At 38.0% G+C, this 20,417-nt stretch overlaps 1 protein-coding gene across 10 annotated transcripts in view; it reads right to left on the reverse strand.

Moving 5' to 3' along the window:
- The window catches only part of Dmd (dystrophin), a 2,257,783-nt gene that overhangs the window by 26,927 nt on the left and 2,210,439 nt on the right, over positions 1–20,417 (reverse strand). For all 10 annotated transcript variants that reach the window (XM_085684598.2, XM_085684595.2, XM_087902601.1 and 7 more), the window contains 2 exons: positions 2,379–2,622; positions 1,430–1,553 (listed from right to left, as the gene is read on the reverse strand). In XM_085684598.2, coding sequence (XP_085540724.2) covers positions 1,430–1,553; positions 2,379–2,622 — 368 coding nt within the window. The remainder of the gene's footprint in view (positions 1–1,429; positions 1,554–2,378; positions 2,623–20,417) is intronic.

A 20,417-nucleotide genomic window follows, 5' to 3' on the forward strand; every position in this document is an offset into this window, starting at 1 on the left:
CACATACTCTCTCTCACACACAAACACACACACACACACACAAAACACATACTCTCTCTCACACACACACACAAAACACATACTCTCACACACATACAAACACACACACACACAAACACACACAAAACACATACTCTCTCACACACACAAACACACACACACACAAAACATACTCTCTCACACACACAAACACACACACACAAAACATACTCTCTCACACACACACAAACACACACACACACAAAACACATACTCTCACACACAAACAAACACACACACACACCACACACACATACAACAATATACATCTTTTAGAAACAATGCAATAAAGGGGTCGGAAGTACAGCTATGTGGTGAAGTACAATATGCCCAAGGACCTTTATTCCATCCATAGCAAGCCGGGGGCAGGGAAGGGGAAGCTCCACTTTATATTGACAACCAACTCTCCATTTCTTCTCCCTGACACATTGCAGTCAGTCTCGAGGCCCTAGAAACTCTGTTTACATGGAAGAGTTTCATAGACGGCTCCTCCCAGTTCTCTCAAATGTGGACCCCCGGAACGCAAATATCTTGACCTAAACAAATGCCCCCTAACTCGTGTATCCATCTTGAAATATTTTTCTTTGGGCAGGTGCAGATTTCAGAATATATCTTTTCAGATCTTCTCACCTGTGGAATGACTTTCAGCAGCTCCCTGACACGAGATGAGCTAAACATCCCTTTAATGTGACTCCGCCTTTCCTCTGCAGACTGACTTCTCTCCACCTCCTTTTGCTTGAAGTCCTAGCTGTTTATTTAACTAATCATACTATTGGCTGTTTCTTGCCATTGGGCCAAGCCTCTTACCTTTATACCTTTATTTGTACTAGTCCTACTTGAAACAGAAGGGCCAACGATTTACTTTACCGTTTATTAGCAAGCAAAATCCATGCACAAATATCACAAGACAAATGGAATCGGAATGAGCTACAGCCACCTAACCCGCCGCTCACTCATTCAGGGTCTGAAAGAGTCTGTGCTTCTCTCAACCCCGCCTTTTATTTGGTCACAGCTGTGGCTGTTCCAAAAGAAAACTCGGCCCCTTGAACCAAAATGCTCCTCACTATTGGCTAGCGGACTGGTGACAGCAGTTCCATAATGTATATAACATATATGTGTGGATGTTATATGTATATAACACACACTTCAGGATGTATTTGGTCTCTAATCCACCTTTTGGAATCCTTCATCAATATTAAGTGGTCATCCAGCCTTGGTTTGTTAAGAACTACAGTGTTGCTCTGCTTTCTCCTGAGAGAGTGCAAAGTTGCCTTCTAAGCTATGTGTGATATTAGTGTTAGACAATTTACTCCCTGATTTGAACTCGTAGCAGAAATTATAATTTTCTCAGACACCAGAGTAACTAATTCTGGAAATAGTTGCTACTTACCCATAGACTCTGAAGTCTGACTGCCAACCACTCGGAGCAACATAGGCTGACTGCTATCTGACCTCTGCAGAGAGGTCGAAGGGGAGGACACCGTGGTGCCATTCACCTTGGCTTCAGCCTGGGGCTAAATTACGCAACAGAAAAAAAAGTAGTGTTTTTCACAATAAACTCAATAAAACTAAAAGAACACTATAGACAAAAAATAGGAATGTTATAGACACTCAAGACTCAGATATTATTACCATTCCTACTTAGAAACCACACAGAAATTGGGGAATGCGGGATATTTTATTGCTGATATGATTCATGGATATGCATTTGCATTTATAAAATGCATTTATAAAAATGCAGAAAAATATAGATATGGTAGGACAAGAATATAAGTTAGCAAATTAAGAGGCTGAAACATTGAGAAGGCCATTTAAGAACAGAGAAAATATAAAAACCCCAAGGGTAATGGAGAGTTCATATTCTTGAGAGGTATAAGTAACACAATATAAAGAACATTATTTTAAAATTTTAAATGCTCAGAAAACCTGGAGCCTTCCTGGCTCGGGTCTGTTTTAATGCTGTATCCTTCCAAGTTCCCAGTGGAGGCATAAATCTTTAAATTCTATGTTAGGGTTAGGAGAAGAAAAACCCCAAAGGTATACCACAAAATATAACTACTGTCAGATAAGAGAACTTCATTTTAAACAGTCAAAGCTTTGTTTACAGAGAACGAATGGAAATCTTTTGGAATTTCCCTATAAAATACATTTCCAATTGGTAAAAACAAATGAACAGAAGCCAAAACCAAAACCTTATTTGGAGATAAAATAATATCCCAAAATACTGAGAAGTACTTGAAAGTTTAAGTATAGTCATCTGAGTTCTGGCTTTTGGTTTTATTTAAGAGAGGAAGGTGAGAGTTTGTATCTCGCCAGTATTAGGGAAGTGGGGGCCTCACCTGCTCCAGGAGCTGCCGCAGTCTGTGTAACTGAGACTCCAGCTGCTTATTGTGGTCTTCCAGGATTTGCATCCTGGCTTCCAGGCGTCCTTTGTGTTGACGCAGTAGCTTGGCCTCAGCAATGAGCTCCGCATCCCTGGGACTCTGGGGAGAGGTGGGCATCATCTCTGGAGGAGACGGCAGTGGGGACAGGCCTTTATGTTCATGCTGCTGCTTCAGACGATCATACTCTGCCTGTAGATTCCTATATGTATCACAGGTTAAGAAAGAAATGAAGAAATATTAATCACGTCACCAGAGTTCATCTAGCCGGCATACAGATGAAAGTGACCATCACCAAACAAGAACGAGCAAAAGACAGGCACTAATGAATGGTTCGTAGGATGATGATCTTACCGATGCTAAAGGAACAAAACAAAATTGGAAGCTTTCGACTGGTGTGTGAGGAGAGATGTTTTTTCACTTTTTATGTCATGCCAATAGTCTCACGGGTGCTATGTTTAGAAAAGTAAGCAGCAGAAGATTTCATCATTTTGTAAGTATTTCCTTATAATGTGAGATTAAAATTTTATGCCTCGATTCTGACTTTAATTTAAAAAATAAAAGTGTCAACAGAAATGTACAAGAATAAATGCACGCGTGCGTGCACACACACACACACACACACATACACACAGAAGAGTACACCATGTATTCATCATCCTGCTTTAATAGATTTAACACCTGCCATAATTTCTGCGAACCCTTTTTGGTTTTAAAGGATTTTTTTACTTTTGCATGCATGCATGCATGTTATGCTGGTATAGAACCCGGGGTTCTGCACATTCCAATTTTTTTTTTAAGAAATAAAATCCAGTAGCCAAACCTGAAATGACCCCAGTGCACCTTACCAAACCCATACCATACTCTCCTCAGCATCACCAATAAGGAAATAATGCCATACTGAATCCTATATCCATCAATATCATGCATGTAGCCATGTGTTACCTTGAAATTAAGATGCACTTATTGCCTGTTCTTTACTTAGAAAAAAGGAGTCATTTCATGTAATTCAATCTAGCATCACTACTTTGCATGTTCTTAAATCTTACATTTAAGAACTTTATGCTGAAGAATATACATACCATTATGAGGTGCTTTTGCCTTCCACATCATTTTTTGCAGCTGCATCCATGTTGGTACATAATAATTTGTTATTTTATTGATATTAAGGTTTTATCTTGTTGCTTGAATATGTCCAAGTTTTCAGTTTTCCACTATTACAAACCATGATGCAATGAACTTCCTTATAGCAGTTTCTTTGGATATTGGTTAAAAGGAGTCTATAAAACACATCTTGATGTGGGATTTGCCGAAGTGCTCTCCTAAATGGTTTTATCTATTTACTCGTTCAGCAGTAGTGGATGGAGTGTTCCTTTTGCCACAGTCTTATAAACAACTTGGTATTAGCAGACATTCACATTTTGGACCATCTGATGGCTACATTTTAACCTTCACATTTCTGATCACTGATGAATTGAACTTCTGTCATAACTGGCAGTTGAAATTGAAATGTGAAATGTCTCGCATATGCATGTTTTTGAACACATTGTACCCAGCTGCTGGTGCTTTCTGGGAAGGCTGAAGAACCTTTAAAAGGGGTAAAACCTGGCTGTATGTATTAGGTGATCATGGGCAAGCCTTGAGGCCTTGTAGGCAGGATCTGACTTCTGGGTGAATTGTTTTCCTCTATTGAAGTTCTTGATATAGTATAGATGCCTATTCTTTGTAAGGTAATATATATAGTACACATTAGTTCATGCAATGATTTTTTTTTTAGATTTACTTATTTTACTTTTGTGTGAGAGTATCATATACATGCCCAGAGCCTGCAGAGGTCAAAGGAGAGCATTGAATTCCTTGGATCATTGTGAGCCACCATGCAGGTGTTAATAGCTAATCCTCTGTAAAACCAAATGATCTTAACTACCGAGTCATTTTTTTCTAGTTTATCTTGTTATATCTTGGTGTACAGTTAATTTTGTGAACATTCTATAGTATAAAAATAAATTTCAACATATTTCTTCACAGTTTTTGTTTTTATGTTTGGCTTAAGATAATTTTCCTTAGAGTTACACTATAAAACTTAAAATTGTGGGTCAGGCCCTATTATTGATGACAAGACCTACATTAAACATGGTGAAATCAAACTGATGCCTAACTAGAGCATTCACCCATACTAACTGGTGTTCATGGTACCTCAAGATACTCTTTGATCTACAATGGTGATTGTAGATCACCAAAGCAGAAAGGAAAGTGACAACCCAACTACAAACTCTTTGATCTACAATGGTGACCTGTCTGCATGATAACCTGATGTAATAGTGGCACAAAAGTTGTTGAAGTAACCAACGACTATTTAATTTGATTTAAGGCTCACTCCATAAGATTGATCCCATGCCTGATACTGCTCAAGTGGCCAAGAACCTAAGACTAAATAGACCATGAACCCATGAGAAAACCAAATACGACTGTGCTAAAGGAACATAACAATAAAATGGATCAATGATACTTTGCTTTATCAATAGAGCAGTGTTTTATTCAGCCATCATCAGAGAAGACTCCTTCTCCTGTACATGGAAACAGAGACTTTGGAATACTCAGTCTTAAATGGGATCTATCAAATTCCCCCTCCCCAAGGGCTCAGGAAGCTTTGTGGAGGAGGAAGTCAGAAGATTGAAAGAGGCAGTAGGAATAGGAGACACTGAGGAAAAAGTGCCTACCATATGCAATAGTATTGACACACATATGAACTCAGAGTTCGTGGCAGCATCCATAGGGCCTTCACTGGTTTAAGCCAGATGGGGTCCTAGTGTTGAGCAGGGAAGTGGACAAACACCGATCACTAACCCAGGAACTATCTCCAATTGACAACAGGTCACAAAGGAAAAAATTAGTTTTTTTCCCAACGTAGTTTCACTGGGTACACAAACCACACTTAAAGGCAGTCCCAATGCCCAGAAGTAGACGGCTAACACAAAACAAACTCAATGGTATTTTTGAAGGTGTTTTTTTCTGTCTCAAAATGCTTTATGTGGCCATTTTTTTTTAACTTCACAGATCTTTTACTTATATGTTATGGTTTCTGATTTTGTGTTTGTGGGGGATTTTTGTGTGCACTGGTGTGTTCATGTCTGTGTCTGTATGTATTTCTTCTGCTTTCCCTCATTTTTTCCTGTTTGTTAGTTTTGCCCTATTCTGGTGTGTGTGTGTGTGTGTGTGTGTGTGTGTGTGTGTGTGTATGTGTTTCTGTGTAGTTGCCTGTTTGTTTTTTAATGAAAGAAAGAAAGAAAGGGTGTGGATTTAGGTGGCTGGGGAGGATCTCAGAGGAGTTGGGGGAGAAGAAACTATGAACAGAATATAGTGTATAAATATCTACTTTCAATAAAAGTTAAATGGTGCGGGAGAATTATCTGTATTCTGTCAATCATATTTTAATAAAACGCTGATTGGCCAGGCAGGCAGTATAGGCGGGAAAGCCAGACAGGAAGTAGGGGTGGAGCAAAGAGACTGGGAGTATTCTGGAAGCAGAAGCTCTCTCTCAAGCACTCCTGCGCAGATCACTGAAGAAGCAACATGTAAGCTGCCCCCGCTGGAAAAGGTACTGAGCCATTATGGCTAACATAGATAATGATAATGGATTAATATAAGTTACAAGGACTAATAAGAAGCCTGGCCCAATGGGCCAATCAGTTTATAACCTTATGGAGTTCTGTGTGTGATTCTCTTTGGGATTTGCCGGCTGTTGGGTACCGGGCGGGATCAGAAACCCCAACAAGTCAGCCCTCTTTCTACAGTTAAAATTATATACAAAAAAAATCCATGGTCCCAAGAGATGGCTTAACAGGTAAAGTTTGCAGTCAATCTTGCTGACCTGAATTCAATCAGTGGGACTCAAACATCCAGGTCTGTGCTATTATAACACGTTCCACCAAAATACACAAAATAAACAGCATGTTCTTTTTAAAAAAATATTAATTTTGTACCTTTTTAACTTGAAGCTTTAACTTTTCCAAAATCTATTTTTTAATTGATTTCTATTGAGCTCTACATTTTTCTGCTGCTCCCCCATGCCTCTCCCCTTCCCTTCAACCCCCCCCCCCAAGGTCCCCATGCTCCCAATTTGTGTATAAAGTGAATATATGATCTCATTTTACTTTCCCCTCATTGATAAACATTCAGAGCAACTCCACTCACTGTGCTGGATTTCTGTCATTGCCTCTGCATATATCAATTGTCATTCCACGGACGGTTGTGTTTCTATGCGCTCTACTCTATTCCATTGGTTAGCATAGCTTCAGATCAATTGCTGTTTGGTATGGCTTCCCATTTCCATTCTATTCCTCCTCAAAATTATCTAGGTTATTCTAATCTCTTTGGTGTTCTGTGTGCTTTTAGTATCGAATTCTCATATTTCAGGAAAATCCATGATCATATTTTGGGTTTGAATTATACTGAATTTGGATATTAAACTGGAAAGAACTGTGTTCATATAATCGAGTTTTCACACAGGAATGGGATAAAGCTCCTCATTATTATTGTCTTATATCTATAATATTTTATATTTACAGTATTGTGTATTTCACTTTTTTCCTCGTTGCTTTTTAACGCTTTTTGTTGTTGTTTGAGACAGAGCTTTGCCATGTAGCCCTGACTGGATTGGAATTCTCTAAATAGACTAGCATGGCCTCAAATTCAGAGATTTTGCTTCTGTGCCCTAGTGCCTGGATTAAAGGTGTAGACCACCATTAATGCTTACTTTTTATTTTTACTATTTTTAATAAGCACATTTGAGATATATTTTCAATTCTCTGCATCAAAATTTTATATATGTGTATATTTCTTTATTTAATTCAGTTGCTTATTTTGTAATGTTCATGATTTTCAAATTCAACAGATAGTGATTTAGAGGTACAGATTTTATATTTCCAACCACTTTACTAATCATTTTAGTATAGTTTCTAACTCAGTTGTATTTTATTCCAAGAATAGCTGTATGATACTAGCCCAAATATAATCTAACTATAGTTCAGAATCACTTTTTTAAATTGGTACTTAAAAATGCATGTATGAGGCCAGGTGTGGTGGTACATGCCTTTAATCCCAGTACTCAGTAGGCAGACACAGGCAGACCTCAGTGAGTTCAAGGCCAGTCTGGTCTAAAAGTGAGTTCCAGGACAACCTGGGCTGTTACACAGAGAAACCCTGTCTCAAAAAACAACATCAACAAAAAAGTACATATGTTACTTTTCAAAAGACAGTATCGATACCTGGAGTGCATTAATTTTGTTTACATTGTAGGTAAGTTTACTAAATTTCTGAGTCCATTCGGCTAGTCAATTCCTTAGAGCAATGTTGAAATACAAATGGTTTGTTTCCCCTTTTGACTCTATTATAACCTTCTTATGTGGGGATTTATGCAGTTATATGCATAACGACTTAGATCGCTATTGATTTTTTCCCTCTATAACTAATCCGCAATATTACGGCATACAAATATTCCAATGCTTTAGGATTTACTGAAAATACAATTACGAATGAAGAAACTTGGCACTTGAATGGGTAGACTCTTGATAGCTTTCTTTTGGTTACAAAACCTAGCAAATAAGATTAAAGATTTCAGCTGTTCATAGATACTGTTTCATCAGGCAAGATAAATAAAGAGAAACAGGCTGTGAGCAAGCAGGAGGTCTTCCACTGACTGGGAATCCAGTAAGCTAATCTCATGAATGAGTTAGAGCATTAGGGAAATGTTTTGTGCTCCATATTAGAACAGGAGATGCCGTGATTTCCTAAAAATTCAGTGTCAGAAAGGTAGATTGCACGAGACAAAACAAAGACCTAATATCTTCGTAGTCCATTCTTTTTATAAACTTATCTTGTGCCAAGTAGCACAAACTTTTCAGGAATTTAGTCAAAATCATGAAGGAAATCAACATTTGATCTTGTTGATTTATAAGGATTGGAATCATCAGTCGGCATTGACTAATATCCTATTGCAATCAGCCTTCAAGGGCTGTCTGTAAAGTGTGATTCATAGCAATCTGCATTAGTAGAACAGGGATAAAGCTTCATGGAAGCTAAGTTTACTTTCTTTCAGCAAGATACACCGTCCCTCTGGGTCTGAACCAGATGTATGTAGCTGTCTACATTAATTAAGTCCCATTTGTGAGCATTTATCAAGTCATCAATTAAATGTTTCTAGGAAACTAAGCATGTGTTCAGAACAACCCACTCCACAGCAAGTCTTCTTTTCCCTCCCTTGTAGTTATACACACACACACACACACACACACACACACACACCAAGAAACAAAAAACTACTTTTGAGGCTAGAGAGATGGTTCAGTGCTTAAGACTCAGATTTGTTTCTTAGCACCCACATGATGGTTCACAGCTGCCCTTAATCCCCATTTCAGGGGATCCAACATCCTCTTCGGAGCCTCCATGGTCACAAGGCATCCATTTGGTACACTTATATACATGCAAGCAAAAAACTCAAACACATAAAATAAATAAACATTAAAGAAAACTTTTTTCCTTGAAACTTTTTATGTAAAATCTTATTAAAGCTTCTTTCTACCAAATTGGGTCACCCATGATGTTCTTCGTTGAAGCACTGTTTTATACATTTATTTCTGGCTAATGTGACAAAGTTATGACTGTCTTCTCACTTACTATCATGAAAGTACTGACAGAAGACTAACTCATCTGGGAACATATTCCTTGGGTTCCAGCTGTACACAAGCCTCTTTTTATAATTTAGCATATGAGTGTCTCTGTTTGAACTGTGCATGTTAAAGGCATGCTTAAAAAATATGTCTAATTTTTATATTTTCTTCTTCTAAACCCCCCCCCCGTGTGTGTGTGTGTGTGTGTGTGTGTGTGTGTGTGTGTGTGTTGAGTGGTTTTGTGGTTACCCCCATTTATCATTTCAGTCAACAACCAGATTTTCTATTGTCATCTATAATGAATGAGGCAGAGACATCACACCTCTCACCACGAGGCAGTAAGGAGATTGCTTCAGATACTGCTTTCAAGATTGCGATGCTCACCTACCTACTACCTTCCTTTATTGTCCCATGGTCTATGCATGAGGCTCATGTCTGCATTTAAGTTGTAGTTCAGTAAAGCAATCAAAATGGCTCACACTCAAGTAAAAGTGTGTATGTGTGTGTGTGTGTACACAGGTGTATTTTGTAGAGGCCTGATTTCAAATAGTAATCTTAAATCCAATAACCCACTTTATAGAAAGAATTTTAAACAGTTTTATGATAGCAGGAGCCAGAAGAGCACAAATTCATCTCACTTATTGCTCTCCACTATTTGCTTAGTACTATTTTTTTTTTTTTTTTTTGCCATTTCTGATCTGGTGCGGGAGAGTTGTCTGTATTCTGTCAATAATGTTTTAAATAAACGCTGATTGGCCAGGCAGGAGGTGTAGGTGGGAAAACCAGACAGGAAGTGGAAATGATGCCAGGAGAGCAGGAGAATTCTGGGGAGGAGGAAGTTGATTCTTCCCACTCCTGCCCAGACCACCAAAGCAGCAGGATGTAAGCTGCCCTCCTGAAAAAGGTACTGAGCCACATGGCTAACATAGATCAGAAAAATGGGTTAATCAAAATATAAGAGTTAGCTAATAAGTAGCCTGACCTAATGGGCCAATCAGCATTATAACTTACAGAGATCTGTGTGTGATTTTTCTCTGGGACTAAACAGCTGGGGGGCCGGGCAAGACAGAAACACAAACAAGCAGGCCAGGCCTTTTCATGTTACATGTTACACTGATCCACAGAGGTATTTATATAGTTTTAAAATCCAGCTATGTCTTTCTCATTTTTCATTTGATATATTAACTGCTACTATATAAATGGAACAAAGGAAGATTCCTTAATATAAGAGCTAATCTCATCTTAATCAGAGGATATTAGGGATTGTGGAGATATATAGTCTAGGTTCTCTGTATTAGTTTGCTACTTCAAGGTGACATGAGTCAAGCAAGTATTCTCCTGCTAACTAAAAATGTGATAAACATACAGCTCTTAGTTCAGTAAACAAGTTGATTGTATGGTTTACAATTCTAGGGCTTTCAGGTGATGTATCTTGCCGCGGCAAGAGTTCTGAAGTTATACATGACTCAAGGAAAGTTTCTTTACCAGGTGTCATTTCTGTAGTTATGGATGTCTTAGAATTCACTCTATAGCCCAGGTTAGCCATACAGCCTACAGAAACAGTTTCTTGGCTAACAACTAAATAAAAAGCATAATTGTTTAAATCTAAATTATCTTTTAAAGTATTTATAAATATTCAGGTGATTTATCAAGAATCAGTAAAGTATATGAGGTTGAATTGGAAATGACTTTTAAAAACATTTAAATTAAAAAATTTTTGTGTATGAGTGTATGCCTATATATGTATGTGCATATGTATATGTATATGTACATGTACACCATGAGCATACCTGGTACACCTGGCCAAAAGAGGTTTAGGATTCCCTGGAACTGGAGTTACAGATGGTTGTAGGCCAGCATGTGGGCACTGAGAACTGAGCCCAGGTACTCTAGAAGAGCAACCAGTGCCCAAAACCCTTGAGTATCTCTCCAGTCCTGTGGAGATGAGGTTAAGTGATGTTTTGGTTTTGGGTTTTGCTTTGCTTTGTTTTGGTTTTAAAACAAGGCTTTATAATGCAGTTTAGGATTACTGAGAACTTAATGTGCAGTCCAGGTTGGCCTAGAACTCACAATCCTTCTACATTAGAAGCATGTGCCATAATGCGGGGATTACCAAATGTTTTAGAACAAATAAAATCATAGTCACAGAGTTGTTTGGTTGTATTTTGCTAGTGATTCGGCAACAAAGGTCCTTGGCTCAATGCATTGTGTTCTCAAAGTTAAAATTATTCATATACCTTTGAAGTATATTATAATGCTAGAATTCTTTAAGATTTATTACTTTTAATGATAGGGGAGGGGCTATGTATACATGAGTTCAGGCTCCTGTGGAGATCAGAACACAACACTTGATCCCCTGGAGCTGGAGTGAGAGGTAGTTGTAAGTTACCTGACATTGGTGCTGAGAATTGAACTCATCCTCTTAACCACTAAGCCATCCTTCCAGCCTCTATATTTTTTAAATACAGTATTTATAACGCATGTTCGGTACTACAAATGACTGATAAGACACTACTATATAACTACCATTCTAAGGTAAAATATAAATTTTGAGACTATGTTTTGCTGTGCAGTACCAACTGGCCTAGAACTTCTGGTTCTGTTCCCTCTAAGTCCAAATGCTGAGGTTATAGACACATGCTGACTCCCAAGGTGAGTTGTTTTAATGTTTTAGGACAAACACACACTTTACCCATTTTCATAGCTGCTTACCAATTTCTAATGCTAACTGATACATAACAATTTCTTGAAGCTGTGCATCTCACCCCTACTGATTCTCTAATTGTTAGGATGAAGTCATGGAGCAATTTCAGTACATATGAATATATGTCAGGGATCAGACAATAACTCCACAGAGAATCTATTTACATTCTTGATTGTCTTGTAAATTGTATTTCTCTGGTATCTCCCTAAAGAACACTAATTCAAATTCATTGCACAAGGCTTCTGTCACTACAATTTCTTCTTGTAGCCAGTCATGCTAAAAAAAAGTTTCCCATCCATTATTAATTTCTTATTCTCTATAGAGCTAAAACAACCTTCCATACTACAACTACACAGTTGTAGCTGATTAATTTTGTCATAAAGTATACAAACATGGATGCCCAGATATAAATTTACTCTTAACAAATTTCCTAAATACCTAACGGACAGAAAAGATGACTCAAATTGGCATGACTTATTGCCTCACCTCTACTAGTTGGAAATGCAAAAGCACTTGGCCTTTTAAGCAATGATTTACAAGTATCTCTATGGCAATGCTACCGAGCACATATGATAAAGAAAATACAGGCCTTTGTAATTTCCATTTAACATAGGTCATTTACTATCTAAATGGAATTCCCCTACTAAGAGTAATTATACAGTTATATAATTATATAAGCAAATAAAGGCAATTTTTCCAGTGGTCAGCGAATTCTTACGCAATATTGTACGTTACACTTTCATAAAGTCTAAGATCACATAGAGTCTATATGTAGTATACATGTAAAAGGAACAGAACAGAAAAATTAGGCTCTACCCTCATACAATATTAAAAACAATGAAAATATATCCACCAAAAACTTTACTGAAGCAAATGTAATAAACCATAGAAAACTATAAGAGTCACTATACACTTAGTGAGTTAGTACTTCCTTTTTTAAAAAGGCATACTATTTTGCCAGAATGATGCATCTGAAAACTGGAAACTGCATAAACCCTTTCCTTCATAACTCAACTATTTAAAGCTATATCAAAACATTTAATCAAGCGCCAAGTCAAAAATGCCCCTAGACCAAACAGAAGAAGATATTCATCTGACTTGGCGTTACCAATGTTAATTAAGGAGAATCTCATGGAGTAGGAAATAAGAGTATGCATATTTTAGACTTGCCTTGAGCAAAACAGTAAAAATGGGAGGACGCCCCCAGGCTCATTTCTAATCCTTTTTTTTTTTTTTTTTTGCTTAACAGAGTCCCCCCCTTTGAAGAAATCATAGAGTTCTTAATTCCACCCCTTTCCAACTGAAATTTATTACGTGTAAAGACAGATCTTATAGAAGAAACCTAATACTTACTGGGTTTTAGAATAATGGATAATTTTTTCCAATGATATATACATTTAAAAATAGATGTCAAAGCATTAACAGAGAACAAAAAGATATCAGGGAAAAATCTGAACAATATAATAACTTTTTGACACCTTGTCTTTCTGTTGTCTTTTGCGACTCTTGGCAGAGGAGGGAATTAAAGCAGGATTTGAGAGATAATCTTGGCATCTAAAAAGACCTTCATTTACTCCCTGCTGAAACTAAGCAACTGACTTAAGCACTAATCTCATTATGAGGCTTAAAAAGCCGCCAGTATTACTGGTCTGTATTCTGTATGTAAATCACAGAACCAAGCTTAGCCCATATCATGTATCCCACAAAAGTTGGTTACTATTACTGTGGCAACTGCTGTTATTCTCTCCCCCCCTCTCCTCTCTTTCCTTCTCTCTCTGTTTTGTTGTTTTGTTTTGGAATTTGAAGTCTCAGGTGTGCTGCAATCTCCCTATCAGAAAATAGTGCTTAGATAGCGTTAAATGAAAGCAATCCATGAAAATGTAATGAGCTTGGTAGAAAATGTAAATATAGTGCTAGGGAAGTGATTTAGCCTTCTAAATCTGCCTGGTGTGTACTTGGATCCCAGCCTCTAGCCATGTTGAAGCTACTACCTCCAAACTTTGCAACCATTATGCATTTCCCACCATCTGTGTTTTAGTAAAGTTTATCAGGGATGAGCATTTAGAAAAAAAATGAAGTTACTGAGTTAAAATCATTATGATGGGAACTCCTTGGGTTTAATTAAATATGGTAGGTGTGCACCAAAATTGCCAGATTATAGCCATTGAGTTACTGTTAGAATAACATGCTTAGGTCAAGTTGACTGGGTCAATGTGTCTAGATGTGCTGTCTTTTCTGAGTATGCCACTGACACATCGGTCATAGAAAACAAAACAAAATAAAACCCCCAAAAATAAAAACAGAAAAGAAGTTGACAATATTAACTGGCTCTACGTTCTGTCTTTACCATCTTGCATTCTTCAAAAATTCATGATTATGTACCATTCACATTATTGTCTATTATACACATTGTTGTGTATGGGAGAAATGTGTTTATCATCAGTTCAACAAACAAAAAGGAGTCATAAGAAATCCTAGGCACATCATGTGGAAATAAGGCCGGCAAAAAACCCTCAAGACAAACATGGTAGTGCCTATTCTTCCCTAACCAAAAGGCCGACTAAGACTGGAGGTAAGTCAGTCAAGCCCCTAGGAAGAGTACCACTGGGAAAAGTGTCTTTCAGCTTTCAGACCAATACAGGAAAATATCAAAGTTCCATTATCTATGTCAGCAGAAAACTCAACAACCTCTTGGAGAGTCATAGCTTCAAGCTTTGAGCGGTCCAGCTTGAGTTCCCCTTGGGCATCAGGCTTTATGCTCTCCTAATAAACTTATCCTGAGGGCCTATTTCCCACTTCCTGGGATGTACCCTTAAACACTCTGGCCATATTTAATACTATGTCCTCTTGTATTCCAATGACAGAAACTAAGAAATTGCTTCTTCGAAAATAAGTCCCTGTTGTTGTACACAGTAACCAATAAAGTCAAAACAACCCAAATTTCCAACTGGTGAGTAGATATTAAAAATGTGATACATCTGGCCATACAATGGAATGCTAGTCAGCATTAAAAATGAAGTACTATTACATAATATAACATAGCTACCACTTATTATGTTAAGTGAAAGACCATCACAAAATAGCATGGATTTTACAAATTCATTTATATGAAGGGTAAGGAATATACACCTCCACAGAAGAGAGTCAATAAATTAGTAACATATGTGTCTGTTGCTGGGGATTGGTCACAGGACAAAGGAGAAGTGAGAAGAAATGAGTATTGGGTGTCATTGTGTGATGAAGAAAATCTTCTAAAGTTGAACGTGTGACGGCAACTGCACAACTCTTGAGCTTATGCTCTCAACCAATGAATTATATAAATTAGGAGGGTGGATTGCATGAAATGGAAAGTATATATCAAGACACTTTTGTAAACATGAAGTTTTGGATTTCAAATTTTATCTTTCAGAACACTGAAAATAAATTCACAGTGAAAACAGTCATGTTTTTATTCTTTTCCCTAATGTAGAGGACTCAACATGTAACCTATGGTGTACACATGTCTGTAGAATTATTTTACGTGGTCTGTGTGTTTCCTAGAAACGTCCCCAATAATCCTAAAACACTCAAGTCTAGGTTAACCTAAACTGAGTTGTTTTCATTCGAATGGAAATACAACCTAAGGAGACTTAGGAAAGAAACTGTAGAAAAAAAATAGCAGACATAAGGGAAACCAATGGAGACAGCTTGCTTCTGTCACAGCTCACATTACAAAGAGCATTTTCCCTCCGCTCATTTACATAACACATGCACGTACCTGGAACTCAGGAGACTGGGCCATGCGAAACACTATTCCATACCTTTGAAGAGCTCATATTTGAGTGTGTGGGGTATGGTCTATTTCTACTCCACAGTAACAAACAGTAGGTGACTGCAAAATGATTGGGAACCATTGCTCACCGCTAAAGCTAAAACCACACAAGTTACTTACTTTGACAATTATTCCTCTGGTTTACTAGACCATCATAAGACACGGAACACACAGGAAATTATTTGCTTATGGCCTACAATTACAGCAGACAGAGGGGCGCTTTATGGCAACCGACACAGAAGGTTACCCTTTGATTATTAAGACAGAAATATAAAATGGATGGAGTTAGCCATTCCCATTCAGCTGTGTAAGAGATACAAACCAGCAAGCCACTGCCAGCACCCAGGGTGTTCTTTCTACAAGTCCTTTCCCCATAGGCTTCCATGTCCTCTAAGACTGCGACCTTCCCCTACAACTCACTGATCCTCAATCAAGACTTCTCTTAAAACTCCAGATCTGTTTTTTTTCAGCATTGTTCCTGATGACTCCATGAGGCTCTGTGGATTGGAACGAGCTCATCAACAAGCCACACATGGTGGATATACTGAGTATTCATCTTTAAAATTTCTGTGTCAGGAAAAGGAAGAGCTTCCTGAAGGAGCCATCACACAGGACCACATAATAATTTACACATTCTGTAAATTCACAGTAACCTGTTACTTTAACGCTACATTTGAGTTTCTGTTATAATGTAAAGGGGCAGAAAAAACTCCCACTGTGTTGACTACACATGTTAAAATCATTACCCAGTAGATATGTGACATGTAAAACATTTTTTTTTTCACTATTCTGGTGACAGAAACAAAAGCTTCCTTTCCAGAAGCTAACCAGCAAATGAACAGGCAGGAACTTCCTGATCATGAGTTCACTGTAGTAGAGTATCGGCGGAATCTTTCGTTTGTGCTTTAACTGGAAACCCAGATTATCCCTGATTGCAGTTCACAAAAAAGCGTGCAAAGACTTTTCTAGATCTACTGGCGATAATTTCACGTTCCTTTGCATTTTATGAACTCGTTCTTGAGGACTCAGTGTTTATCCAGCAATTGCCTCAGAACTAGCACATATCCAGGTCTTATGGGCAGGATCCTGTGGAAACTACTTCCTCCGATCTCCCCTGAAGAGACAAAGGCCAGACTTCAACACTTACAATAGGAAGCTAACTAGTCCTCTCTCGGGTTGGATTATTACACACTTGAGTTTTTAAATCACATTGTGGTCCATATAGCATCACAACTGAGTCAGCAAGGGCAGTATTGGGTTAAACATAATTAATCAGATGCTTTCCCTTCTATCCCCAATGTAAACATTAATATGACAAGGATTCCCTTATACAAAAGCTTACCTGTTCTTGGAATGCTTTTCCTTAAAGTCTCTCAAAGACAATTTCTGAACACATTTTGGGCTATAATAAGCTATATTCCATGTATTCTTTTTAAAGTTAGTCTTTCCACAATTATCAAAAGCCACATAGGGTTTCCCTTGATCTTTTGTATTAAATGTTGGTGAGTACACTAGTCAATAATTATACATAGCATAATGCTGGTTCATAGTTCACAGCCATCAGACTAGGAATCCATGTGGGAGCTATATGCAGTGTCTTTTCTAGTCTAGATCCCAAGTCTTTTGGATACAGGGCTGTAACGATTGAATAAAATAGTACACAAACTCAGAACAGGTTCTGTTCACATCAAGCATTCAACGGACAGCTATTCGTCTTTGCTGCCAAAATCCAGGAAAATTACAATGTTTCTTTAGTATATCCCATATTTCCTTCATCTAATATCAAGAGTTTGCAAAAACATTTCTTCTTACCTCCCTGGATACAGGGAAGTTCCAATGAAATCTGAAGCAATCGAGGGCATCCCTAGTATGCTCATTCACACCCAGAGATCTGATTGCTATGGCTGGTAAAAAATATACCCTTTTAGAAAAGGAACACATTTATAGAAATGTCCTCGAATACAAGAATTTAGTAGACCAAATACACAATGTTTCTCCTCTGCCCCTTTGCAAATAGAAGTTGCATATAGAAGTCAAACTCCTTAATATGACTTACAATGTCCTTTATAAAGGAGTTTCCACCTTCGCTCCACTACACTCATTCTCCTCATTCCATGTTATGCATGATTCATAGGTCTATCAGTCAGGAAAACTCTTCTTTTCCCTGCTGTAGTCTAGGAAATGTCTGTCATTAACCTTATACTCCCTTTGCTGAGACATCTCCACTCCCAGACAGAATTCACCATTGACCTTGTTGCTCATCCAGAGAACTTCCTATGCTAGATTTTAATGTTCATATTTCGATATTATTTCATTAAGTGTTGAGCTCCATAGGGTAAGAAACAGACCTTAGTCATTAGTGAAGTCTCACATTAAGTATTCAGCTAGTAACGCTGGATTTAAATGAAATTATATGCTTGGGCCTATAAAGTAACTAGCAAAAGTCAAGATCTTATTCTATTGTCACTGGATGGTCTAGTAGTAAAGTCCACAAGGAGAATGGGTGGGGGGGGCATCTAACAAAGGAAATTGGATTGTATGAATGTAAGCTTTCATCCAGTCTGTCTCAGAGAGATGCCGGCTGTATCTGTAAGCTGTGAATCTTCTAATCAGCAGAGGGTTGCTTCAGTTTTTCTGTAGAATGAAACAGTCTGTGGCTCTCCAATCTACTATCCCAATATTCTATGTGCAGCAGAAAACCATTTGACTGTTTTGATTTGGGTGATGTCAGATTCTTAGACGGAGGGTCATGGAATGTAACAACAACTACAGTCTCAAGGAGCATGCAGTTCCTATCTTCCTAGGTCTAGAATCTGCATGTAAATGCTGCGCTCTAAAGCGACTTGAGTACATTTACTACTGCTAGGCAATTAAAAAGAGATAATTAGGGGAAAGAAAAAAAAAGAGTAATTCTTGGTTATTCATTCCCTCCTAAGAAAGAGATGCCCCAAACCAGTCCCCTCTCATTTTGATTAACTTGGAACTAGAGAATAGTAGTTATACTACTGTGAGATAGAACTGAGCCTCTGATTCTTGGGGCCTCTACCTCTGATTTGTGGACATCTCCTCTCTGCCTAAATAAAGCTGTGATGGTTGACCCAATTCTAACACAGTTTGTGAGATACAGTGTTTGCCCTTCAGCTCTTCATCATTCTTGCCATAAAAGGCATGGCTGTTTGATTTATGGTGTTTAACTAGCTCCCTTTATCCAAAAAAGGTCCTGCAGCCCTCTGTTTTGTAGCCTATGTTGCCAAGCAACATAAATGCCTAGTTTCATTAACCTTCTCATATACAATGCTAACTTGAACAAAATGTAAGAATCGGCCTCCAGTTTCCAGGGGTGTCAACTGGACATGCCAAGATTCTGTGATATACCCCTCATCTTCTTTGCTTATGCAAAGAAAGATCACAAAATTGGTCTTCCATTTGAGAGCAGGCCTTCTCTTACACCCTGGTGCCCTTTAACCTCCCTTTCTCTCTCTTGCCTCTTCTGAGAAAATGTTCTCATTCCCAAGTCCTCTTCTCATCTCCTGGCATGTTTTTTTCCAGTATATACAAAGTAATTAGAGATTTTTAAATAAAAAGACTAGAATCAGCAATATGTGACAATATGTAAGATAATTCCAACAAAAGTATATTTGTAAATATTTGCATATGTAAAACCTGTCTTTATTATTATGAATTATTACTACTATGTTTTGTTCTTTTTAACCTTATATACTTCTTGAGTGTCCTCTAGAGATGATTTGTAAATATGTGAATATTTACAAATATATTTGTAGATGGAATTATTTTACATACTTTGACAAGGTCTTCCTTCTTTATTGAATGCTCTGTACAAAAAGTAGGAGAAAAGGGACTCTAACAGCAATTCCTTTCTTATAGACTGCTGGGATTCGCACAGGAGGATGATACCAGGACCATCACTCAACTTCTGCCCCACTCCATTTACTATCTTCTAGCTCCCTGGCCCCTGAGGAAAGACTTCCACAAATTCTGCCGAGAATTCAAGCATGGGATATTCTTGAACTGTCGACCCTGGATGCAAAAAAAAGTCTATCTTTTGGCTATGCTCCTGTCAGACTTTGAAACCCTTTCTGTATTCCCCCAGAGCTGTTGAACCTCCAAGTCAATGAGCTCTCTTCTTCCATCAGAGCCATCAGCATTACTTGCTTCTTGATATAACATGGAAATTGGAGCTGTCTCCCCATTTGTACAATCTACTGAACTCTTGAATCACCTCTTGCATAAGCTCCTTTTTGTCCTAAAAACATGCTTTCCTAAAGCCTTGTGGATCTTTTGAATGAAATTTACCCACCACAAAGCTATACATATCTCTATGTGTTCACATAAACATCATGTACACACAAAACACAGACCTCGGTGTAAATATAAGGGTCTCAATTCTAGCTGACACCCAGGGATGGCTCCTTATTTGTCCTAGGGTGCTATTGCTGTGATAAAACTCCAGTACAAAAACAACTGGAGGAAGAAAGGGCTTATTTTCCTTATACTTTCACATCACAGTCCATCATATAAGGAAGTCAGAACAGGAACACAAACATGGCAGGAACCTGGAGTCAGGAACTAAAGCAGAGACTATGGAGGAGCACACTTTACTGGCTTGTTTTCCATGGCTTTACCATCCTGCTTGTTTATAGTACCTAGGACCAACAGCACTTGGGTGTGGCACCACCTGCAGTATCCTGAACCTTCCCAAATCAATCATTAATCAAGACAATATTCCACAGACTTGCGTACAAGCCTGTTCTATAGCGACATCTTCTTAATTAACACTCCCTCTTCCCGGAAAC

Source organism: Myodes glareolus, chromosome X (genome assembly GCF_982192425.1).
Source record: "Myodes glareolus chromosome X, mMyoGla1.1, whole genome shotgun sequence".
NCBI classification, from domain to species: Eukaryota; Metazoa; Chordata; class Mammalia; order Rodentia; family Cricetidae; genus Myodes; species Myodes glareolus.